Source organism: Schistocerca americana, chromosome X (assembly GCF_021461395.2).
Source record: "Schistocerca americana isolate TAMUIC-IGC-003095 chromosome X, iqSchAmer2.1, whole genome shotgun sequence".
In the NCBI taxonomy this organism is placed as follows: domain Eukaryota; kingdom Metazoa; phylum Arthropoda; class Insecta; order Orthoptera; family Acrididae; genus Schistocerca; species Schistocerca americana.
Window position 1 is genome coordinate 855096486 of NC_060130.1, and position 27392 is coordinate 855123877.

At 43.3% G+C, this 27392-nt stretch overlaps 1 protein-coding gene across 1 annotated transcript in view; it reads left to right on the forward strand.

Annotated features, from left to right (window-relative positions):
- The window catches only part of LOC124555243 (serpin A3-1-like), a 150385-nt gene that overhangs the window by 93757 nt on the left and 29236 nt on the right, over positions 1 to 27392 (forward strand). Inside the window, exon 4 of the mRNA XM_047129103.1 lies at positions 16059 to 16286. Within this exon, the coding sequence (XP_046985059.1) occupies positions 16059 to 16286 (228 nt within the window). The remainder of the gene's footprint in view (positions 1 to 16058; positions 16287 to 27392) is intronic.

Sequence of the window (27392 nt, forward strand, 5' to 3'; positions counted from 1 at the left end):
GATGACAGAGGGATAGAAAAACAATTAAAATCGCTCAAAAGAGGAAAGGCGGCTGGACCTGATGGTATACCAGTTCGATTTTACACAGAGTAGGCGAAGGAGCTTGCCCCCCTTCTTGCAGCGGTGTACCGTAGGTCTCTTGAAGAGCGTAGCCTTCCAAAAGACTGGAAAAGGGCACAGGTCATCCCCGTTTTCAAGAAGGAACGTCGAACAGATGTGCAGAACTATAGACCTATATCTCTAACGTCGATCAGTTGTAGAATTTTGGAACACGTATTATGTTCAAGTATAATGACTTTTCTGGAGACTAGAAATCTATTCTGTAGGAATCAGCATGGCTTTCGAAAAAGACGATCGAGTGAAACCCAGCCTGCGCTATTCGTCCACGACACTCAGAGGGCCATAGACACGGGTTCTCAGGTAGATGCCGTGTTTCTTGACTTCTATAAGGCGTTCGATACAGTTCCCCACAGTCATTTAATGAACAAAGTAAGAGCATATGGACTCTCAGACCAACTGTGTGATTGGATTGAAGGGTTCCTAGGTAACAGAACGCAGCATGTTATTCTCAATGGAGAGCAGTCTTCCGAAGTAAGAGTGATTTCTGGTGTGCCGCAGGGGAGTGTCGTAGGACCGTTGCTATTCACAATATATATAAATGACCTTGTGGATAACGTCGGAAGTTCACTGAGGCTTTTTGCGGATGATGCTGTAGTATATCGAGAATTTGTAACAATGGAAAATTGTACTGAAATCCAGGAGGATCTGCAACGAATTGACGCATGGTGCAGGGAATGGCAACTGAATATCAGTGTAGACAAGTGTAATGTGCTGCGAATACATAGGAAGAAAGATCCTTTATCATTTAGCTAAAATATAGCAGGTCAGCAACTGGAAGCAGTTAATTCCATAAATTATCTGGGAGTAGGCATTAGGAGTGACATGAAATGGAATTGCCATATAAAATTAATCGTCGCTAACGTAGATGGAAGACTGAGATTCATTGGAAGAATCCTAAGGAAATGCAGTCCGAAAACAGACGAAGTAGATTACAGTACTCTTCTTCGCCCACTGCTTGAATACTGCTCACCGGTGAGGGATCCGTACCAGATAGGGTTGATAGAAGAGATAGAGAAAATCCAACGGAGAGTAGAGCGCTTCGTTACAGGATCATTTAGTAATCGCGAAAGCGTTGCGGAGATGATAGATCAACTCCAGTGGAAGACTCTGCAAGAGAGACACTCAGTAGCTCGGTACGGGTTTTGTTGAAGTTTCGAGAACGTACCTTCACTGAGGAGTCAAGCAGTATATTGCTCCCTCCTACGTATATCTCGCGAAGAGACCATGAGGATAAAATCAGAGAGATTAGAGCCCACACAAAGTCGTACCGACAATCTATCTTTCCACGAAAAATACGAGACTGGAGTAGAAGGAAGAACCGATAGAGGTACTCACGGTACCCTCCACCACACACCGTCAGGTGGCTTGCGGAGTATGGATGTAGCTGTAGATGTAGACAGCTGTATGCTTGGAACGTACCTCCGTTACAGACGCCATTTTGAAGGCTACGCACATCGCCACCGCCTCTCGGAAGCTCATGAAACTCTGGGGCTGAAGCTCGAATGCTGCACGATGTCGCACAACAATTTCAGCATTTTTCAGCCGAAGTTGGTGAGAGTAAAAAAAATATTGTATTACTTATGTACGCCCCTCGTATGAATAATAACGTATCATATTAGAAATAACATCTGTGTGTATGTAGGATTGTTATTTCTTGATATTCTTTGCTTGTTCGAATGTTGATTACGAATGTACCATGGAGGGTGATTATAATAAGTTAAAAGTTTGAAACCACCCTAGAAATAACACCACTGGACAGAATGACGTCATATTGCAACATAATATTATCGGAGAATGGGAAAAACTAATAGCAGAAGAAAAATATATAGCAATAGATGTCGCTGTAAGCATCGTAATTTAATAGCGGTCGACTAGAAATGACAAACGAATCATACGATAATACCTAAGATCTACGTTTGACGTTAAACAAACTGCACTACTCAGTGCGCACGGCTGTACACGTGTGATACTGTTAGTTACGTAAGGGCATCCATCACGGCAGGGTTGTATCACGTCGGATGGGAAAAATCGGCTTTTAATTGTTCTGAGGCCAAAACCCGCATAAAGCGCATCAATCAAAATCAAATCGGATCATTAATTTCCGTGTGACTGGCGCAAAACATGTTCAATATGCTGTCCACCGTTTTCTGCAAACAAGTTGAAATCGAGAAACAGCATGTTCCACAACTGATCGAAATGTTTCCGGGATCACGTTCAGAATGTGTTACGCAATTCGTGCCTTCAATGCAGATAAGTTTGCAATCGGAACACTGAACACGACATCTTTCAGATAGCCCCACAGCCAGAAGTCACACTGATTAGGATCAGGTGATCGGGACAGCCAGGCTGTAGGGAAATGGCGGCTCATAATTCTAGCATTTACGAAATGGCACTTCAGCATCTACTTAACTGGATTTGCAATTTGCGGAGGTGCGCCATCTTGCATAAAAATGATCCCATCCACACATCCACGCTGTTGGAGAGCAGGAATGACGTGGTTGCGCCAAAGACACTCATAGCGGTTACCAGTGAAGGTGCAGGTAACAGGACCAGAAGCACCTGCCTCTTCGAAAAAATGTGGCCCTATGATAAATGATGCCATAAAACCACAGCACACATTGACTTTCTTAGGATGAATTGGTACTGGTTGATTTGCGTGTGAGTTTTCCGTTGCCCATATTCGACAATTCTGTGTATTGACATATCCTGTCAGATTGAAATTGGTTTCATCTGTCCTCAAAATCTTCCACGGCTGAATCGTTGCCCACTTCCATGCGAGCAATAAATTCTAAAGCAAAGGTCTCTCTTGCTGGCAGGTCAACAGGAGGCAACTCGTGCGCGTGGGTAATTTTGAATGGATAGCAAAGAAGGATGTTTCGTAGGATTTTACACACCGTGCTCACGGGTGTGTCCAATGTTCGGGCAACTCTCCGTGCACTACACGTTTGCACACCACCATTCGTCTCCTCGTGCATTGCGATGCCCACTGCTTCGTCTGAGGTCGAACCAATTCGTTTCCTCCCTCTACCAGGTTGCACACCAAAAGAACCCGTCATTTCGAATTTCCGTATCATTTTCTCCAGACCCTCGGCAGTCATCGGACCAATGTCTATTTTCAAACCCTTCGGTGTCCGGAACTTCTGCAGAGCGACGTGTGCACACTCATCATCTGTATGCAGGGTGGTCGTAAACAGTCTGAAAAGCTTGTTACGGTGTTGCAGAGTAGATTGTAGTGGGCAATAATTGTTAAGAACAAAATTCGATACGTTGCGTCGTTACCGAGTTAATTGGCATTGAAGCTAGTCAATCAGGCCGTTGCGCTCGCAAACTCAAGTGACCCTCCACAGGTGGTGTCGCCAAGCATGTGCTGTGTTCGGTTTCGTAAATCCGAGCAAGATAGCGATACAAAAATTGGATACGGGACTGGAGTAAGGTTCGACCACAGCCAAATTCTGAGAAATCACGCGCGCTACCGTCTACGCTGTGAGAACAACTGACACTAATTGTTTCTGGCGGGCTGCTTGAATTTGCTCGCTTAAGGGCCTGGTTGTCTAACTTCAAAGCTAATTAACTCGGAAACAGCGCAACATATAGAATTTTGTTCTTAGCAATTATTTATCACTAAAACCTACCCTGGAACACACCAACAAGCATTTCAGGGTGTTTCTGACCATACTATACAAATGTCTACTCATACTGATCTCAAACACTAGATAACCACTTCTGGAAACAGGAAGTAATTTTTCAGTTTTTAAAAAAAATTAGTTGCGATGTGCCATCTTCAAATATACCTTGTAATAATTCACATTTGTGTTGGTGGAGTTTCAGACTGGAACTTATATTTCTGCTTCATCAATAGCCTTACCAAGGCTGGGTGGGCACTGTTTTTGTTTCCCCCCCTCCACATCTCCAGGACTCTAGCTGGCAGTACCAGGGATAGGATACTCAGCGACGGAGATGGAACCCATATCGTCATCTTAAACACACATCAGAAAATGCATTTAGCTCCACATCTCATTAGACTGAGCAGTGTTGTGTGCTTATACATATATTGATTTTTACCAGGCATTCAATTTAAACTTTCAGTAATAAAAGAAAAAAAAAGCGTCTTACCTGAAGGCACAGCAAACCATTTTATATCTTGTAACTTTATTTATGTCAAGACGCATTTCAACCCAACAATAACTGGCTTAATAAAAGAACAAAGTGTAATTTATTATTCGTGTGAGTACACTGACTACGAGTTGAATTCTGTAGGTGTCTTGTGCAGAGTAACTATTTGAGGAAGGCTATGGCGACTTGGGATCAGATTGACTTTTGATATTCTGGTTACCTGCATGAAGAGGTAGGTTCAATTATCTGTGACCTGGTCCTTGACATGTGCACATATGATGTCATTAATTATCTTGAACACAAGACGTTATAAAGATGGTAGCAGGAAATTTGAAAATTGGTAGGAAATTTAAAAACAAGACATATTTAAAAAAATGCTTTTTTTTCCAACTAATCACGTTACACATGTGGACCACACAGCCACACAGACGTAAACACACACATACATACACACACGAATTCATCCAGGAATTGCATTAAAGGGTGTAACTTTCAATATTTAATAGTATTTTACAGGGTGTTCGAAATATTCCCATACCGAAACTGTTGTAAAATGTCACAGGGCAGGAAGATAGGCAGGCATAGGCAACATTGACGTCGCTGAACTCCATGACTGAACGTTGGACAAGTTTTATCCTGATATGGCATCCAACCAGCTTAATATGACACAAATGCTGATTAGGCACTGGCAAGACTGAAACTGCTGACTGAGTATTTTGCTTGTTCCAAAAAGTTTGACATCCGACAGGCGTAATATGCTACACATACAGTGCTGCGAAAGACACATCGTTACTACAGCTTAAAGATCACTTGTTGAGTAGAGTGAACAATGTTACTACCATATCAAAAACTGGACTGATATCAAAACCAGTCTAATATTTTTACTTCCTCGAAGTAATTTTTTTCCACATTTATGATTGTTTTCAAATATTACAAAGTTCTTTCCACGCCTAAAATATAGGCAAAAATACGCCAGCAACGCAAAAAGTGTAATTTTTACGTCAAACAGGCGTGTAAAACACGTCTGCGAACTCTAAGGTAAATATCCCAATGTATTGACAGAGATGAAATGTCTACAAAGATCGTGGTGCAACACGACAGAGTCGATATATCCAAAGAAAACTCTTTGATAAAACTGTCTATCATTTATCCAGTACAAAAAACACGTATAGACTGCTTATCGTAATATGCAAGTATAACCTCAAACCTCTAAAAATGTATTATATATAAGATTTAGAGTACAAAACACACTTTGCAAAAAAATTAAACATTTTCGCACATAAATTGTCTCTATAATTTATTAAAATACATGCAGCTTCTTCAATGATAACATTAAATTAATGTAGAGCACTACTGCAGATCTAACTTACAGCTTGAAGTACACCAAGAATTAGCAAAGTAAATAACAGCAACATTGCAAAAATAAGTCCCCGATACATCTTGGAATGCATATGAATATAATCAGAATGCCTACCACCAACATAGTACAAATTGCACAAATGAACCATTAGAAAACTTAACAGTCAGCGAAATGAAGCAGACTCTGACACATTGACAACATCAATAGAAATGGCATGATACACACAAAAAGCGAACTTGAAAATGGAAATCATTTCGCGAAATGCGTCGTGCGAAAAGTAGATGAAGAAAATCGTGACTGGTCGCTGAAGATTTATTTGTAAACAAACCTGTTAATTAATTTGACCATATGTTGTGTCTTACATCATAGTACAGCAGTCGAATTTTGAACATTTACAAGTGCAGGCATCTGTTGGCGAAGACAAGCAAAAAGGGTCTTATTTTAGCATTTTTTATCTCACATCTTTGAAGTATTGTGTAATAATATGAAAAGTGAAACTTATCTTTGACAACTATATATTACTGTTTTGTTAATTACATTGGATAAGTAAACGTTGGAGTTTAGCTGTTAAATACTCATTCCAAAATTCGAAAGCGAATGATATGCAGCATCCAATGAAATTCACAGACGTAACTGGAAGTCAGTCAACAACCGATTTTTTGTAACCAGTAATGAAAACGCAGTTGACAGTATTATTGATGTAATTTTATTCACTTCAGGTATTTTTTAAGTGTGTATGTGTGTGTGTGTGTGTGTGTGTGTGTGTGTGTGTGTGTGTACCCGTGTCTGCAATGTGACTGGTTGAAAAAGAGGTTGTTAAAGAAGCAATGTTTTCAAGTCTACCACCTAATCCCATTCATAATTTTTTAATTTCCCACAAATATCCAAATTTACTGCCCAATACCTTCTTTAGTATTGAAATTTCCAGTCAATTTTTAAATATCTCGCCATATGCCATCTTGCTGACGTCACATCCTGCATGTAGGTAACCCAAAGGTGTGTTTTGATCTAGAGTTACCATAGCCCTCCTGTTAACTGTTACGTAGGTATTTCCGTTTTCTGAGTCGAACACTAACGTGTAGTTTACAATTTAGGTCCTTTTATTTTTGATTTGCATCCAGTATCCCTTTCTTCAGTGTTACGCTCGTTTCATACACACGTATAGACGTGCTAGTATACAATGGCAGCTCGACATGCTGACTACTGACGCGCTTGTTCACGCTGGAAACTACGTCTGCAAACATATTACAGTTTTGGTATACGTTCAGAGACGTCCTCAAAAGTCTTTTGCGTTATTTTACATGACGACCTTCAACTACACATACAACTTTGTGAACAAAAACAAGCTACAAAATGTGCCATATTCATTGTTTAATGTACTACAGTGGGTGTCGAAAAAATTGCACCAAAGCTCTTCTCCATCGCATGCACCATTAGAATAACAAGAAATTCTTTATCAAAATTTCGTACGATCTTTTGTTTGCGACAAAAACTCTGATAAAGTAAGGGACATTACAACTTACAGGGAACAAATTACTTTCAAAAATCATTGACAGCAATCCTCCAATTAACCATCGATGCTGACACGTATTGGATTGCTCATAATCACATCATTCTCCGCTATAAATCATGTATTACCAACCACTGAAGTCATTTTGAGCACCAGTCATAAACTAAAGGAAATTCTTTCCGTTCTTTTCATTACAATGAACTGTGCTGTCTGAGTTACAAAGGTAATTAAATTCTAAGTCTACATATTTCTATGCGACACGAATAATGACGAAATCAATTTTAATGCGGTACTATGTATACTTACCACTGCAAAAATAGATGAAGAAATGCTTTATAGTACTGTTCAGTAGCCTGAACTTCAATGTCACCATTCAGTTACAGCAGCTAACTTTCTGCAGTCCTTCAGGAATCGTAAAATAAGAGTCAGTAACGCTCTCCAGCCTGCAGCATATGCACATTAGATACTTCATTTGAACTTTTATCACAAACTCAGGATCGGTTCGGTTGTTTGAGAGAGGAGACCAAACTGTGAGGTCATTGGTCTCATCGGATTAGGGAAGGAAGTCGGCCGTGTCCTTTCAAAGGAACCATCCCGGCATTTCCCTGGAGCGATTTAGGGAAATCACGGAAAACCTAAATCAGGATGGCCGGTGGCGTGGTTGAACCGTCGTCCTCCCGAATGCGAGTCCAGTGTGTTAGCCACTAAACTCAGGATCGCAAAACATTTTGACTCAGAGTGTTTTAGCAGTTAATTCCAACGCGACATCGCATGGTGAAGAGCGAGGGCGCCAATTTCGGAAAATCTGTTAGTTGTACTGTGTTTTTTAAGCTAGCTTGTTTTACAGGCAGGCTTCTGAGTGTTCAGAACCGTGTAGCAGTGACACTTTTGCTGGCACACGTATTGTAAATTTCACTTTAGTATTCGACTTCGAAAAAGCGGTAGCGAAAGAAATTAGTATTTTGCACAGTACAACTACAGAATTCAAAATTCAACTGACATACTCATATTTTACATCTACACCTATACCCCTCCAGCTAACGGTGTGTATCGGATAGTGCTTCTGGTGACATTCGTAATCATCATCATAATCATCAGGTATTTTGCCTGTTGGCAGGTTCTTGGCACCATTGCAGTGTCCATCTGATCCTGTTCACGACCAACTGCTTCCTAGACTATCTTCCTCCTTCCTCTTCACTCAGTATTTTTAATCTTCTCCTCTCTATTTTCTGCTGTCTTTCCACTGTATCTTCTAACGCTGTTGTTAGAATTTCTTTTCGTCGCAGAATACGTCCCATCGAGTTTTCTGTCGTTTACTTAACGTGTTTTACGATAGTTCTTTGTTCCTTTTCTCTTTTCATTACTTCACTATCTTTCATTTTATCCATCTGTTTTATTTTCTCCATTCTCGTCGAAACCCACATCTCCAACTTTCCCTTTTCTTCAGTGATTAGTTTTCATTTTTAATAGCCGTACAGAAAAGGCTGCACACGTAGCATTTAACCAACCCTTTCCTTAACTTCAGTTCCATTTTTCTGCATAATAAGCGTTTCTTCTTCTCGAAAGCTTTCTGTCCCATTGCAGTTCGTGATTTTATTTCTTCTTCACTCGCCCAGTTATCTGCCAGCATGCTCCCCAAATAACTGTGCTGTTCACATTGTTCCAATTGACATTCTACAATTTTCGCTTTCATATCTTCTTTGACGTGTACTCTCCTCACCTTAGTTTTCTTTGGCTGATTTTCATTCCGTACTCTTACATTCCTTCTTCAATTTCGGATAGTTTTTTGAATAGATACTGTTTTAACTGCAAGCGGTCCCATGTCATCATCATATCTGATCCATTTGATCCCGCAGCCTAGTACGCTTACTAATTCCTACTCTACTTCTAGCTCATTCATTACTAAGTCTTCGATATGTATGGTGAAAGAAAACAAGCCTCTTTTACTCAAAATGGTTCAAATGGCCCTGAGCACTATGGGACTCAACTGCTGAGGTCATTAGTCCCCTAGAACTTAGAACTAGTTAAACCTAACTAACCTAAGGACATCACAAACATCCATGCCCGAGGCAGGATTCGAACCTGCGACCGTAGCGGTCCTGCGGTTCCAGACTGCAGCGCCTTTAACCGCACGGCCACTTCGGCCGGCTCTTTTACTCCTCTTCTGATTTCAAACCAGTGTCATACCATTCCTTAGCTTCATTATTGCTTTCTATCTTGTATATAGTTCCCTTAATTAGTCTCCTGTTCTTCCAGTTCACCTTCTTCAATTTTGCAATTTCTATCATCTTGCCCCATTTCATTCAGTCAATGGCGTTTTCTAGATAATTGGAGCACAAACTGATACTTCTTCATCTTTCAATATATCTTTCAATACTAATTCTGACTAATTCAATAACTTCTATTGCACCACTCCCGAAAGATATGTGACTGTCGGTAATCCTCTGCATGAGACCGAACATCCCTGATTTTCGCGTAGCGGTCACTTCGATTAATGTACACAGGGAAAGGTGATATGTTTCCAGCTTCTTCTCTGAAAGTACTCTCTCGGAATTTTAAGAGTAAACATCTTCGTGGTGCACAACGACTATGTTATAGTGTCTGTCCCTCGAATTTGACGTGCATATTCGTGTTACTCTCGCGCTTATTAAACTGACAAAACATAGCTTTATGTCCTCTGTTAATGTTACCTGTGAAGCGTATCAGACTATCAATACTCGAGAATACCTGTAGAATAGACGATGTGAGGTAATTAAATTTTATTAGCATACTGCACATGAATCTCGGTAAGGCATCTGCTTTCCTTACAATTAGTTTTACATACTTGTTCAGTGTCAGGTTTCTGCGGAATTGTACTCCCAGAAGTTTTATAGTTTGTTTATGTTGAGGGTCAGCTGTAAGTCCCTGTACTACAGCTGGAGTCACGCATTCTCCGGCACCCAACGAGTGTTCCGTAGTGTTCTCAGCACTCTCCTGTCAATGGCGTAGCCAATGGGAACATTAAACATAATCGGAATAATGAGTGTTTATTCCATTTGTTGCTAGTTGTCATAGCTGGTGGTGGTGGTAATCGATAAATTCGGCTCAAGAAGCAGGTGAGAGACATAATTTCTTCAAGTGCAGGGCACGTGTGCGACCGAACGTTCGCTTGGAACCGGCAACAATACAATCCCAGTCTGCGTCTCGAGCTGCGTGAACCGCCATGGTTTGTGGATCGGACTGTAGTTGTCGATCCTCTGCTTGTCTTTCTGCATTTGACTTCAATTTTCAGGCGTTGTGACTCTTTTATAAACAGCCGCATCATATCTGAGCAGCCTTGCAAAGCTTCTGACATTATCCACCAAATCATTTATGTTTTATGCAGTAATTGCCCAGTAAAAGTTCCTTCGGGTATATTCGTAGTTACTATTATGAATTCTCAGATGGGATACCTCCTAAAGTCGTGTCGGACCTCCTTTTTCCCAGCTTAGTGCAGCAGCTCTACTTGTCGTGGACTCAACAAGTTGGAAGTCTCCTGCACAAATATTGAGCTATGTTGTCTCTATATCCACCCGTAATTGGGAAAGTGTTGCCTGGGCAGGACTTTATGGACGAACTGACTTCTTGATTATGTCCCATAAATGTTCGATGCGATACATGTCGGGCGATCTGGGTGGCCAAATCATTTGCACGAATTGTCCGGAATGTTTATCTACATCTACATAGACACACCGCAAGCCACCATACGATGTGTGGTGGAGGGTACACTACTTCATGTTCCACTCGCAAAAAGAGAGAGGGAAAAACGACTGTTTATATGCCTCCATATGCGCCATAAATTCTCGTATCTTATCTTTGTGGTCCTTACGTGCAATATATGTTTGCAGCTGTAGAATCTTTCAGCGCTCAGCTTCAAATGCCAGTTTTTTAAATTTTCTCAATAGTGTTTCTCGAAAAGAACGTCGCCTTCACTCCAGGGATTCCCATTTGAGTTCCCGTAGCATCTCCGTAACACTTACGTGTTGTTCAGACCCAGTGGTATCAAATCCAGCAGCCCGCCTCTGAATTCCTTCGATGTCTTCCTTCAATCCGACCTGGTACGGATCCCAAACACTGGCTCAGTACTCAAGAAAAGGTCGCACCAGCGTCCTATATGCGCTCAGATTTACAGGTGAACCACTCTTTCCTAAAATTCTCCCAATAAACCGGAGTCGACCATTCGCCTTCCCTATCACGGTTCTCACATGCTCGTTCCACCTAATATCGCCTTGCAACGTTACGCTCAGTTATTGAAAAGACTTGCTTGTGTGAAGCACGACGCTAGTAATACTGTATCCGAACATTACAGATTCGATCTTCCTACTCATCCGCATTAACTTCAAGCAAACGCGAACAATTGTGGTCCAGTGGCATGGCCCATTGTCATCCATGAAAATTTTATTGCTATTTGGGAACAGGAAGTTCATTACGGGCTAAAATGGTCTCCAACTAGACGAACATAACCATTTCCAGTCCATGGTCGGTTCAGTTGGGCCAGAGTACCCAGTCCATTCTATTGAAACACAGCCCACACCATAATGGAACCACTACCAGTTTGCACATTGACTTGTTGACAACTTTGGTTCATGGCTTTGTGGGACCTGCGCCAAACGTCAACCCTACCATTAGCTCTTACCAACTAAAATTGGGGCTCATCTGACCAGAACACAGTTTTACAGTAGTCTAGGGTCCAACCGTATAGTCACGAGCCCAGGAAAGGTGCTGCAGGCAATGTAGGTTCTGCTGTCTACTGCCATAGCCGATTAACTTCAAATTTCGCCGCACTGTCCTAACTGATACCTTCGTCGTACATCCCACATTGATTTCTGTTGTTATTTCACGCAGTGTTGCTTATCTGTTAGCACTGACAACTCTACGCAAATGCCACTGCTCTTGTCCCTTAAATGAAGACCATTGGCCACTGCGTTGTCCGTGGTGTGAGGTAATGCCTAAAAAGTCTGCTACCTTCAGCACACTGTTGACACTGTGGATCTCGCAATATTGAGTTCTCCAATGATTTCCGAAATGGAAAGTCCCGTGTGTCTATCTACAACTAACATTCAGTGTTCAAAGTCTGTTAATTACCATCGTGCGGCCTTAATCAGGTCGGAAACCTTTTCAAATGAACCACCTAAATACAAATGACAGCTATGCCAATGCACTGCCCTTTTATACCTTGTTTACGCGATGCTACCGCCATCTGTATATGTGCGTATCGCTATAATATGACTTTTGTCACTTCAGTGTATATGGACATAAAACATGTTCCATAACTCTACAAACAAAGAAACTTCAATACTGTCGACCTACTGTTGAGCGCAAGTGCCCAACTATCCTTCTTCAAAGCAGGAATGAGCTGAGCCTTCTCCCAAACGCTTCGAAACCTTTGTTGCTCCAGCGACCAAGATGATCTGCTGCTTGGAAAGGAATAAGTTTCCTTCGCATAAAGTCTGGGCACCGTATGAAAAAATGAGTGCACCATAAACTAAACTAGAAGCCAACGTCCGGAAACAATAACTTGTTGGTATATGGCCCAGTCTGTTTAATGACAGCCACAGTCTGTTAATAGTGCTAGGTCTGCTAACTGTGGTTGGGATTCATTTTTATAAATTCCAGTCCCCGTCCTCAAAGAATCACAAACTCATTCGAACAAGTCTAGGTACCCTCGGATTTGGTCACATTCGTGATGTTGGGGCTCTTTTTTACTTGACCCTGTCGTTCGTGGGTGTGGGATACACACAGCGTTAAAACTGTTCCCGTAACCAGACTTCTACGAAATTAAGGTCAGATGCCATGCTACTGGACCTCCTTGATTAATTCATCGCCTATTAAACGTTTCTGATAAGTATTGTCTTAGGAAGCACATTACATGATGTGATGCAGTGTCGTACATAAGCTACATTCGTTGTTGTTCTGTAGGGGTAACGTTTTTCAATAGCAGCATAATTTATCGCGCAGAAACTGGTAATATACAGCACCTGCCAATTTGTCCGATTAAGTGAATGATCGTATCAGTCTGTCATCCACAATTTCTGCGGACATACTAACACTAAAGCCAACCTGATGCATCTGTTCGCTCGTGGGTATTGTGGTAATTTATTATCCTACTCTGCGTGAATTCCTCCTCATCTGTAAATACAATACTGGCCATTGAAACTGCAACGGCATGAATATGGCACGCGCCAACGTCAAATTGGCGCGAAGTATGCTACATACTTGGATATGAAAATACTTGACTTTTTAGCCCAACAGCACACAGAAGATAGGAGTAACGCCATGTACGTGCTGCATGTAAATAAATACTTGGGAAAGGGTTTCTCATTCACAAAAAGCATTTGAATGGTGGTTGTTTACGAGAAATTCTTATGATGCCCTGAGTATGAAGGAGAAATGTCTACCAGTAAGTGTCGATATTCGTCAACGCCAGTACCATGATGTACCAAGATCACGATATTGCTGCTTGCACTCGCGACCACCATGCGAATATACGAACGGTGGACTGAGAAGGGCTAGAATCATCTCCTTGCAAGATCTCAGAGGGCCTGACCGAGTAGTAACGGGAGATCGCCCTCATAGTTCGTCAGCGCGTGCGTCACGTACCTTTAGGCAGGAAATGAGCTTGTTTTCAGCAAGATAAGTATCAGCACAGTATGACCACTTTTGGAGCGAAAGGGCTTTCACCTTGGTGGCCCTTGTTGCGGCTTCCCTTGACGCGGCAGCAGAACAGAGGCGCATCGACAGAGATGCTCTCAACTACAATATTGGACACAGCAGTGACATCACCCTATCTCTTCAGATGAAATTCCGGTACAGTGTTCAATATCACGATGGACTTATCCTTGTGCCGAAACTGCCAGAAGAACGAAAGTTGCCAGACTGCATTCGTCATCGTTATACACTTTATTACCTGGCGTGATGGTGTGTGGTACACTTGACGAGCATATGTGATTAATTTGGACGGTAATCGGGACAGGCCGGCCGGAGTGGCCGAGCGGTTCTAGGCGCTACACTGGAACCGCGTGACCGCTACGGTCGCAGGTTCGAATCCTGCCTCGGGCATGGATGTGTGTGATGTCCATTTGAATAATATTTCGTGCACAGAACACACATCAGAAGGGTTTCTCTCACGTGACTTCTCACGCATAGGGACGGGCCAACGATACTGACATTACAAAATATCAACATTTTCGCCTCGATAACAACTGTGCGCTTTATAGCTATCGATACAATATGTATTGATATTTTTAAAAAAAGTGGAGGTAGGACATCAGACGTCAGTTGATCCTGGGATGAGCGAAAGCTCGAGAATTTTACAGAAACGTGTTGGAAAACTCTTATTTATTGATTTGTTGCCGTTGTTGCATATGACATATATCGTAGAAGATATCTTAGTCGGTGTTTCACAGTTATTTTGGTTATTAAAATCCACATTGTCATACAAACGCTTAGGCAGGTCGTGGATATAGTACCAACACAAGTCACTAGATCGCGGGCTGATCAAAAGACCGAACAGAACCCGAGATTTCCCGAACTTCGATCTAAAGCAACTGCAGTTCCCCATGCGGCTTGAGTTTGCTATTTCAACACGTCACAGGGCCAATCACTTGTGTGGTAGATATTAAACATCGCGGCGGACAACACCGAGCAGTGCAGCTAGTATCATAATACACTGAAGAGACAAAGAAACTGATACATCTGCCTAATACCGTGTAGGACCCCCACGAACACGCAAAAGTGCCGCAACACGACGTGGCAGGGAATCGACTAATTCCTGAAATAATTCTGGAGGGAATTGACCCCACGAATCCTGAAGGGCTCTCCATAAATCCGCAAGAGTACAAAGGTGTGGATGTCTCTTCCGAAAAGCACATTGCAAGGCATCCCAGATATGCTCAGTAATGTTCATGTCTGGGGACGTTTGGTGGCCAGCAGGATTGTTTAAGCTCAGAAGAGTGGAGTGTCCGTGGAGCTACTCTGCAGCAATTCCGTATGTTTGGGGTGTCGCATTGTCCTGCTGGAATTACCCAAGTCCGTCGGAATCCATAATGGACATGAATGGATGCAGGTGATCAAATAGGATGCTTACGTATGTGTCACCTGTCAGAGTCGTATCTAGACGTATCAGAGGTCCCATATCACTCCAACTGCACACGCCACACACCATTACAGAGCAGAACCTCCACCAGCTTGAACAGTCCCGTGCTCACATGCAGGGTCCATGGATTTATGAGGTTGTCTCCATGCCCGTACACGTCCATCCGCTCGATAGAATTTGAAACGAGACTCGTCCCACTAGGCAACGTGTTTCCAGCCATCAACAGTCCAATGTGTTGACGGGTCCAGGCGAGGCATAAAGCTTTGTCTTGTGAACTGATCAAGGGTACACGAGCGGGTCTTCGGCTTCGAAAGCCCATATCGATGATGTTTTCATTGAATGGTTCGCACGCTGACACTTGTTGACGGCCCAGCATTGAAATCTGCAACAATTTGCGGAAGGGTTGAACTTCTGCCACATTGAACGATTCTCTTCAGTCGTCGCTGGCCCCATTCTTGCAGGATCTTTATCCAGCCGCAGTAATGTCGGAGATTTGCTGTTTTACCGGATTCCTGATATTCACGTTAACACTCGTGAAATGGTCGTACAGGAAAGTCCCCACTTTATTACTTCCACGGAGAAGCTGTATCCCATCGCTCTTGCGCCGACTGTAACACCACGTTCAAACTCACATAAATCTTGATAACCTGCCATTGTAGTAGTAGTAGCCCATCTAACAACTGCGCCAGACATTTATTGTCTTATGTAGACGTTGCAACGCCGTATTCTGGCTGTTTAAATATCTCTGTATTTGAATACGCATGCATATAACAGTTTCTTTGGCGCTTCAGTGTGTTACTTAGCCGTCAGTTTGCAGCAGTATATGGTGGGCGCTGTTGCAGGCGGCTGGCGAGCATCCTGACCCCTCTGGCGGGCACTCGGCTGGACGAGCCGCTGCACCGCGAGCTGGGAGCGCTGCTGCGGCTGCTGCAGGAGGCGCCCCGGAGGCACGACTTCACGCTCGACGTGGCCGCCGCCTTCTTCCTGCAGGACGGCCTGCCCGTCCGCGACAGCTACCGCTACTCCGTCAACAGGCTCTACGGCACAGACCTGCTGCGTCTCGATTTCGCGTAAGTAATGAGGCTGTCCGCCGTCACGAAGGCGAATGTAAACTGCCTTTTCAAACCTAGACCGTGCGCACATTTTCATGTACGACCATCACGGCTTTCCGTAGAGCACTGCACCTGTATGGCGAAGCCGATTGAGCTGCATTCGTTTCCCAATACTCGCTATTCACGTGATTTGTACTCCATCGCTTTGACAATTGTGAGTAGTCGTCGACAGTCACCAGACAGGCGTGTGGTCATTTCATACATATGGCTCGGATGATGGACTACTGATAAAACCTACAGGTTAACATAAACAGGCGATGAAAAGAAATTATCGTAAGGCTGTGGACGAACGGTTCTAGGCGCTTCAGTCCGGAACCGCGCGACTGCTACGGTCGCAGGTTCGAATCCTTCCTCGGGCATGGATGTGTGTGATGTCCTTAGGTTACTTAGGTTTAAGTAGTTCTAAGTTCTAGGGGACTGATGACCTCCGATGTTAAGTCCCATAGTGCTCAGAGCCATTTGAACCATTTTTTGATCGTAAAGGCATTGTTGGCCGGGAGGCCCCATGCGGGGAAGTTCGGCCGCCGTATTGCAAGTCCTCCTTAGTTGACGCCACTTCGGCAACTTGCGAGTCAATGATGATGAAATGATGATGAAGAACACACAACACCCAGTCATCACGAGGCAGAGAAATCCCTGACCCCGCCGGCAATCGAACCCGGGACCCCGTGCGCCGGAAGCGAGAACGCTACCGCAAGACCACGAGCTGCGGACAACTGGCGATGACCAGCTGTGATTATTGTACCAGACTCTGCAAGGCACAACGGACCTACAAATTAAATATTTCCACATCTAAGTTGTGTGTATTTCTTATCAGAATGGTAGAACATCTGCTAAGACATTAGGGAATAACTTCCATGGCACTAGATGGAGCTGTAGAGGGAAAAACTGTGAAGGAAGATAGAAGTTAGAGTACATCAAGCAAATAATTGAGGATGTAGGTTGTAAGTGCTACTCTGAGATGAAAAGGTTGGCCCATGAGAGGAATTCGTGGCCAGTCACATCAAATCAGTCAGAAGACTGATGGTTCAGAAAAATAAGGCTTATCGAAATACACATGGCTGGCTGATGGGCACTGCTGAAACAAATTATGAGTTAAGCGAAGAGCATAGTACCAGTTCCTAAACTGATCAAAATACTTAGAAGTTGATTCTATAAGATAACATAAAATAACACGCATGGGTAGTACTGCTGATACAACTTACAGCTTAAAGTGCACTTAGCAGTAGAACTGTCTGCTCTTTGTGCCAAAGTAAACTATGAAGAAGCAAACAGTCTTGGTTGCAGGGTTGTAATTATAATTTACTTACCAATGATATGTTTCGCCACATTTTCTGATTGGCTGATATTAGATGGTGTTAGGCACATGGGATACGAAGCATACAATATGTTCCATCGAATATTTGGCCTTATCAGATATTCTGAAACACAGCGTGGTGTCCTTATTGAGGTGCGTAATATAATCCAGTGCATACAAACTAGGATAAGGCCTACATATGTCTATGTACATGCCTCTGTAACGTAGTCCAATGAATACAAAACAGGCTCAGGTCTACATACATCTGTGTAGAGCTGATTCTATTTTGTAATCACTGGACTACATTACATGCCTCAACAAGGACACTGCACAGTGTTTCTTAACACTTGACGAGAGCAGTTATTTGCTAGAATGTTATGTATTCTTGGTATCCCATGTGCCTAACACCATCTAATAGCAGACTATCTGAAGATGCTTGAATCAGGAGAAATGTGGCATTAGAAAATAAATAATAGTTACAACCACGCAAAAAAGTTTGTTTGTTTCTTCATTGTATATTATTGTTTGCTGTACCATCCCCACAATGAGTTGAAAATATTCCTCTACAAAATAAATTATGTTATTCCCATGTATATATTTGTCGAAAATTCGTCTTCATTTAGCAACAATTGTTATCAAAGTAAGCCAAATATTATAGTGACCTCCACGCTAGTGTCACAACTTTATCTAGTCTTACAAAATTTTTGTCATCTTCTCTTATCCCACAGCAGAGACTACGTAACACTAAGCCCCATACATCATAATTTTTTAGCAAAATTGTAACGAATTACCCCATATATCGTCATTTTGTAATAAACTGGGGTAATAATGGTCAGATTACTTGGCATGAACCGGCTAGAACTAGCAAAAACCTGTTACAACAAAAGTGTAAACGTATTATCCATAAACATCACCATTATTACATGAAATTGTGTGAAACAGAATAATAATGGTAAGATTAAGTGCCATATAGCGACTACCACTACCATGGACACAATGGGTGGCAATGATGGCCAGATGACACAGGGACAGCCATACTACAAACACAACTGGGAAGAAATGATGGTCAGTTGACATACGGTGACTAATGTTAACCTGAGTGCCGTTGAGGAGGGGTAGTGATGATCAGTTTATACGGTGGAACAATAATTCTCAATTTAAAGGATGACTACCACTATCCTGAATGCCATTTTGGGCAGTCGACAGGACTGACTGCGGACCTTTGGTACAGAGCCGAGTGGAGGGTCTGAATCAGAGGCTGAGACGGTTCTGCGACCGTGTGGGCTGCAGATTCCTCGACTTGCGCCATAGGGTGGTGGGGTTTCGGGTTCCGCTGGATAGGTCAGGAGTCCACTACACGCAACAAGCGGCTACACGGGTAGCAGGGGTAGTGTGGCGTGGGCTGGGCGGTTTTTTAGGTTAGATGGCCTTGGGCAAGTACAGAAAGGGCAACAGCCTCAACGGGTGCGGGGCAAAGTCAGGACATGCGGGGACCAAGCAGCAATCGGTATTGTAATTGTCAACTGTCGAAGCTGCGTTGGTAAAGTACCGGAACTTCAAGCGCTGATAGAAAGCACCGAAGCTGAAATCGTTATAGGTACAGAAAGCTGGCTTAAGCCAGAGATAAATTCTGCCGAAATTTTTACAAAGGTACAGACGGTGTTTAGAAAGGATAGATTGCATGCAACCGGTGGCGGAGTGTTCATCGCTGTTAGTAGTAGTTTATCCTGTAGTGAAGTAGAAGTGGATAGTTCCTGTGAATTATTATGGGTGGAGGTTACACTAAACAACCGAACTAGGTTAATAATTGGCTCCTTTTACCGACCTCCCGACTCAGCAGCATTAGTGGCAGAACAACTGAGAGAAAATTTGGAATACATTTCACATAAATTTTCTCAGCATGTTATAGTCTTAGGTGGAGATTTCAATTTACCAGATATAGACTGGGACACTCAGATGTTTAGGACGGGTGGTAGGGACAGAGCATCGAGTGACATTATACTGAGTGCACTATCCGAAAATTACCTCGAGCAATTAAACAGAGAACCGACTCGTGGAGATAACATATTGGACCTACTGATAACAAACAGACCCGAACTTTTCGAATCTGTATGTACAGAACAGGGAATCAGTGATCATAAGGCCGTTGCAGCATCCCTGAATATGGAAGTTAATAGGAATATAAAAAAAGGGAGGAAGGTTTATCTGTTTAGCAAGAGTAATAGAAGGCAGATTTCAGACTACCTAACAGATCAAAACGAAAATTTCTGTTCCGACACTGGGAAAAAGTTCAAAGCAATCGTAAAATGCGTTTTAGACAGGTAAGTGCCGAGTAAAACTGTGAGGGACGGGAAAAACCCACCGTGGTACAACAACAAAGTTAGGAAACTACTGCGAAAGCAAAGAGAGCTTCACTCCAAGTTTAAACACAGCCAAAACCTCTCAGACAAACAGAAGCTAAAAGAAGTCAAAGTTAGCGTAAGGAGTGCTATGCGTGACGCGTTCAGTGAATTCGAAAGTAAAATTCTGTTTACCGACTTGACAGAAAATCCTAGGAAGTTCTGGTCTTACGTTAAATCAGTAAGTGGCTCGAAACAGCATATCCAGACACTCCAGGATGATGATGGCATTGAAACAGAGAGTGACACGCGTAAAGCTGAAATACTAAACACCTTTTTCCAAAGCTGTTTCACAGAGGAAGACCGCACTGCAGTTCCTTCTCTAAATCCTCGCACAAACGAAAAAATGGCTGACATCGAAATAAGTGTCCAAGGAATAGAAAAGCAACTGGAATCACTCAATAGAGGAAAGTCCACTGGACCTGACGGGATACCAATTCGATTCTACACAGAGTACGCGAAAGAACTTGCCCCCCTTCTAACAGCCGTGTACCGCAAGTCTCTAGAGGAACGGAGGGTTCCAAATGATTGGAAAAGAGCACAGATAGTCCCAGTCTTCAAGAAGGGTCGTCGAGCAGATGCGCAAAACTATAGACCTATATCTCTTACGTCGATCTCTTGTAGAATTTTAGAACATGTTTTTTGCTCGCGTATCATGTCATTTCTGGAAACCCAGAATCTACTATGTAGGAATCAACATGGATTCCGGAAACAGCGATCGTGTGAGACCCAACTCGCCTTATTTGTTCATGAGACCCAGAAAATATTAGATACAGGCTCCCAGGTAGATGCTATTTTTCTTGACTTCCGGAAGGCGTTCGATACAGTTCCGCACTGTCGCCTGATAAACAAAGTAAGAGCCTACGGAATTTCAGACCAGCTGTGTGGCTGGATTGAAGAGTTTTTAGCAAACAGAACACAGCATGTTGTTATCAATGGAGAGACGTCTACAGACGTTAAAGTAACCTCTGGCGTGCCACAGGGAAGTGTTATGGGACCATTGCTTTTCACAATATATATAAATGACCTAGTAGATAGTGTCGGAAGTTCCATGCGGCTTTTCGCGGATGATGCTGTAGTATACAGAGAAGTTGCTGCATTAGAAAATTGTAGCGAAATACAGGAAGATCTGCAGCGGATAGGCACTTGGTGCAGGGAGTGGCAACTGACCCTTAACATAGACAAATGTAATGTATTGCGAATACATAGAAAGAAGGATCCTTTATTGTATGATTATATGATAGCGGAACAAACACTGGTAGCAGTTACTTCTGTAAAATATCTGGGAGTATGCGTGCGGAACGATTTGAAGTGGAATGATCGTATAAAATTAATTGTTGGTAAGGCGGGTACCAGGTTGAGATTCATTGGGAGAGTGCTTAGAAAATGTAGTCCATCAACAAAGGAGGTGGCTTACAAAACACTCGTTCGACCTATACTTGAGTATTGCTCATCAGTGTGGGATCCGTACCAGATCGGTTTGACGGAGGAGATAAAGAAGATCCAAAGAAGAGCGGCTCGTTTCGTCACAGGGTTATTTGGTAACCGTGATAGCGTTACGGAGATGTTTAATAAACTCAAGTGGCAGACTCTGCAAGAGAGGCGCTCAGCATCGCGGTGTAGCTTGCTCGCCAGGTTTCGAGAGGGTGCGTTTCGAATATATTGCTTCCCCCTACTTATACTTCCCGAGGAGATCACGAATGTAAAATTAGAGAGATTCGAGCGCGTACGGAGGCTTTCAGACAGTCGTTCTTCCCGCGAACCATACGCGACTGGAACAGGAAAGGGAGGTAATGACAGTGGCACGTAAAGTGCCCTCCGCCACACACCGTTGGGTGGCTTGCGGAGTATCAATGTAGATGTAGATGTAGAACTGACAACGTGTCCATGGTGGTCAGTGTGTAGGATGGGACAGTTATGCCAGTTTGCTGGGTAGTGCAATTATGGTCAATTTACAGAGTGACTACCATTACCAAAACACAGCTGGGGCAATAATGGTCAGTTGATAAGATGATTGCCATTACCCTAAAAACAGTTGGGTGGGTAGAGATGGCCTGTTGACATTTGGTGACTACCATCAGCCTAAGTGCAATATTGTGGGAGGGGGCGATGGCAGTTTACAGGGTGGAGCAATAATGGTCAATTTACAGGGTAACTACGAGGGCAGTTCAATAAGTAATGCAACACATTTTTTTTCTGAAACAGGGGTTGTTTTATTCAGCATTGAAATACACCAGGTTATTCCCCAATCTTTTACCTACACAACACTATTTTTCAACGTAATCTCCATTCAATGCTACGGCCTTATGCCACCTTTAAATGAGGGCCTGTATGCCCGCACGGTACCATTCCACTGGTCGATGTCGGAGCCAACGTCGTACTGCATCAATAACTTCTTCATCATCCGCGTAGTGTCTCCCACGGATTGCGTCCTTCATTGGGCCAAACATATGGAAATCTGACGGTGCGAGATCGGGGCTGTAGGGTGCATGAGGAAGAACAGTCCACTGAAGTTTTGTGAGCTCCTCTCGGGTGCGAAGACTTGTGTGAGGCCTTGCGTTGTCATGAAGAAGGGGAAGTTCGTTCAGACTTTTGTGCCTACGAACACGCTGAAGTCGTTTCTTCAATTTCTGAAGAGTAGCACAATACACTTCAGAGTTGATCGTTTGAACATGGGGAAGGACATCGAACAGAATAACCCCTCCAGCGTCCCAGAAGACTGTAACAATGACTATACCGGCTGAGGGTATGGCTTTAAACTTTTTCTTGGTAGGGGAGTGGGTGTGGCGCCACTCCATTGATTGCCGTTTTGTTTCAGGTTCGAAGTGATGAACCCATGTTTCATCGCCTGTAACAATCTTTGACAAGAAATTGTCACCCTCAGCCACATGACGAGCAAGCAATTCCGCACAGATGGTTCTCCTTTGCTCTTTATGGTGTTCGGTTAGACAACGAGGGACCCAGCGGGAACAAACCTTTGAATATCCCAACTGGTGAACAATTGTGACAGCACTACCAACAGAGATGTCAAGTTGAGCACTGAGTTGTTTGATGGTGATCCGTCGATCATCTCGAACGAGTGTATTCGCACGCTCCGCCATTGCAGGAGTCACAGCTGTGCACGGCCGGCCCGCACGCGGGAGATCAGACAGTCTCGCTTGAACTTGCGGCGATGATGACACACGCTTTGCCCAACGACTCACCGTGCTTTTGTCCACTGCCAGATCACCGTAGACATTCTGCAAGCGCCTATGAATATCTGAGATGCCCTGGTTTTCCGCCAAAAGAAATTCGATCACTTCCCGTTGTTTGCAACGCACATCCGTTACAGATGCCATTTTAACAGCTCCGTACAGCGCTGCCACCTGTCAGAAGTCAATGAAACTATACGAGACGAAGCGGGAATGTTTGAAAATATTCCACAAGAAATTTCCGGTTTTTTCAACCAAAATTGGCCGAGAAAAAAAATGTGTTGCATTACTAATTGAACTGCCCTCGTACAGTTATACTGAATGCAGTTTTGTATAACGATGGTCAGTTGACAATGGGACATTGATGGTCAGTTTACACTGTGACGATGATAGGCAGTGTACTGGGGGGGGGGGGGGGAGACAGTGATGGACGGTTTCCAGGATGGGGAAATTATAGTCAATTTAATGAGCGATTACCATTACCCCAGATGCAATTGGGAGCGTGATGGTCAGTTCACAAGATGACTGTCATTATGACAAATACACACATCAAAAAAAGTTTTGCATCACCTCGGTTCCGAGAGTTCTGGAACTTGTACAGAATATTGGAATAGAGATCAACATAAACATCATTTCCGCCCTTTTCATTGCTCATGAAAACCACACATTGCATGTTGTACAACCGTACAGCGAGCCCTTCAGAGGTGGTGGTCCAGATTGCTGTACACGCCGGTACCTCTAATACCCAGTAGCACGTTCTCTTGCATTGATGCATGCCTGCGTTCGTCGTGGCATACTATCCACAAGTTCATCAAGGCACTGTTGGTCCAGATTGTCCCACTCCTCAACGGCGATTCGGCGTATATGCCTTAGACTGGTTGGTGGGTCACGTCGTCCATAAACAGCCCTTTTCAATCTATCCCACTCATGTTCGATAGGGTACATGTCTGGAGAACGTGCTGGCCACTCAAGTCGAGCGATGTCTTTATCCTGAAGGAAGTCATTCACAAGATGTGCACAATGGGGGCGCGAATTGTCGTCCATGAAGACGATTGCCTCACCAATATGCTGCCAATATCGTTGCACTATTGATCAGAGGATGGTATTCACGTATCAAACAGCCATTGTGGCGCCTTCCATGACCACCAGCGGCGTACATTGGCCCCACATAATGCCACCCCAAAACAGCAGGGAACCTCCACCCAGCTGCACTCGCTGGACAGTGTGTCTAAGGCTTTGAGCCTGACCCAGTTGCCTCCAAACACGCCTCTGATGATTGTCTGGTTTAAGGCATATGCGACACTCATCGGTAAAGAGAACTTAATTCCAGTCCTGAGTGGTCCATTCGGCATGTTGTTGGGCCCATCTGTACCTCACTGCACGGTGTCGTGGTTGCAAAGATGAACCTCCCCGTGGACGTCGGGAATGTAGTTGCGCATCATGCAGCCTATTGCGCACAGTTTGAGTCGTAATACGACGTCCTGTGGCTGCACAAAAAGCATTATTCAACATGGTGGCGTTGCTGTCAGGTTTTTTTCCGGGCCATAACCCGTTGGTAGTGGTCATCCATTGCAGTAGTAGTCCTTGGGCTGCCTGAGTGAGGCATGTCATCGACCTCTCTGTATCTCCTCCATGTCCAAACAACATCGCTTTGGTTCACTCCGAGACGCCTGGACACTTCCCTTGTTGAGAGTCCTTCCTGGCTCAAAGTAACAATGTGGACGTGATCGAACAGCGGTGTTGACCGTCTAGTCATGGTTGAACTGCAAGCAACACGACCCGTGTACCTCCTTCCTGGTGGAATGACTGGAAGTGATCGGCTGTCGGACCCCCTCAGTCTAATAGACACTGCTCATGCATGGTTTTTTTACATCTTTGGGCGGGTTTATTGACATCTCTGAACAGTCAAACGGACTGTGTCTCTGACACAGTATCCACAGTCAATGTATATCTTCAGGAGTTCTGTCAACTGGGATGATACAATTTTTTTTAATGTGTGTAGAGCTGGGTGGGCAATGATAGTCACTTGATATATGATGACCACAATTAACATGAATGTAATTGGGTTGGTTGATTTGGGGGAGGGGACCAAACAGCGAGGTCATCGTCCCTGTAAGGTTAAGGAACGATGTGGAAGGAAGTGGGCCATGCCCTTTTGCAGGAACCATCCCGGCGTTTAGCAATGCAATTGGGGATACTGACGATCAGTTGATAAGGGGAAATGATGATCAGTTTACACTGTGGATCAATAATGGTAAGTTTATAGTGTGACTATCATTACCTCATATGAAAATGGAGGTAATGTTGTTAAGTTGACATATGGTGATCATGATTATCCTCAACACAGTGTGGGCGCAATGATCATCAGTTTACACTGGTGACTGTCAGTATTGTGTTTACAGTCAGGGTGTAACGATGGTCAGTTGACATATGGTGACTACCATTAGCTTAATGCAAATGGGGGCAGTAATTAGCACTATCAAGAAGGGATGATGATCAGTTTAAAGGGTGGAACAATAATGGATAGCTTATATTATGTCTGGCATTACTCCAAATGCAAATAACAGCCATGATGATCAGCTGACATATGGTGACTATCATTACACTTAAAACAATTGCTAACAATGATGGCCAGTCTATAAGGTAGGGCAATGTAAGTCAACTTACACTCTGGAGAATGGTGTTCAGTGTACACAGTGGGGCACTGATGGTCAGTTTACAGGATGACTACCATTAATCCAAATGCAAATGAGGGGAATGAAAGTCAGTTCACATGGTTGCACAGGTTGGTAAATTTACAGTGTGTCTACCATTACTCAGAACACAGTTGGGGGGTCAACGATGGTTGGTTTTCATATGGTAACCATCATTACGCTGGTCACAAGTATTTTCAAGCCCAGTTCGTGTCTTAGCCAAATGGTAGAGGATGTAGGATCATTGTGCAAGGGTTTCACAAAGCAGGATCATGTTGTTGTAGTGGGTGGAGTGGTAAACAATATTGATAGGGATCAGGGCTACAATACTGAGTTTGACCTGGTAAAAAGTAGCATCTGCAAAGAGCCAAACAAATGTTGGCTTGGTTCTTGTTTTCATGCGGTATGATCGGCGCCAACTCTGTCAGGAGGATCAATATGGAAATAGATTAGCTGCTTCAGGCGGCTACTTTGTCAGGCATAGGTTTGGAACTTCACAAGACATGGCCTGCATCTCAGTAGGAAAGGGAAGGGTAAACTGGCTGGGATGATAGCAAAATCTTTAAGGGGGGGGGGGGGGGGCGGACACACTGAAACTCATGGGAGTAATTCTTTTTTAGCCTGAGAGTCGAATCAGCCAATATTGATTGAAATTAAGCTTAATGAGAATATCAGACAGGCAGGTACTGTAGATGTTAAAATATCACAAGATTCTCATAACAGTACAGTGAAAAATAATGTTAGTATGCCACTAGGTTCTCGTAAAAGCACAGTGAAATCAATGTTAGCATATCGCATCAGGATATCAGGGGATTAAAAAACAAAGTAGACGAGCTTCTTGTTTGTTTGGAAGATTTAGAAACTGAGGGTGGAATAGACGTACTATGCCTGTCTGAACATCATATATTCACCGGTATGGAAATGATAAAACTAGATTGATACAAGCTTTCAGCACATGTAAGTAGGGACACTATGGAGAGAGGAGGAGTTACCATATATGTTAAAATCTGTCATAGTGTGAAAAATTTGGAAACTAAAAAATTTTGTGTAGAGTAAGATATAGAAGCATGTGTATTTGAGCTTAAACTAAATAATGGCACTTTTATAATTGTAGACATGTGTCGCTCCCCAATGGGAAACTTTCAACTGCTTTTGAAAATCTTGAATTCTTTCTTGTGCTATCTGTCAGACAGAGGAAAGCAAATTATTGTTTGTGGGGATTTCAGTGTAGATTTTCTGAAACAGTCTGATAGAAAGCTTGACCTTGAAGTATAGCTTGGTTCTTTCTATTAGATGTCAGTTATTGATTTTCTTACTCGGGTGGTACAGGAAAGCAGCACACGGATAGGTAAAGTTTTCATAGAGCAGGATAAACTGAATCAAATAAAAACTTCTCCTGTTAAGAATGGTCTGTCTGATCATGGTGCACAACTACTTACAGTATATGATATAGCTCCATACAGTAATGCAAAACAATCCTCCAA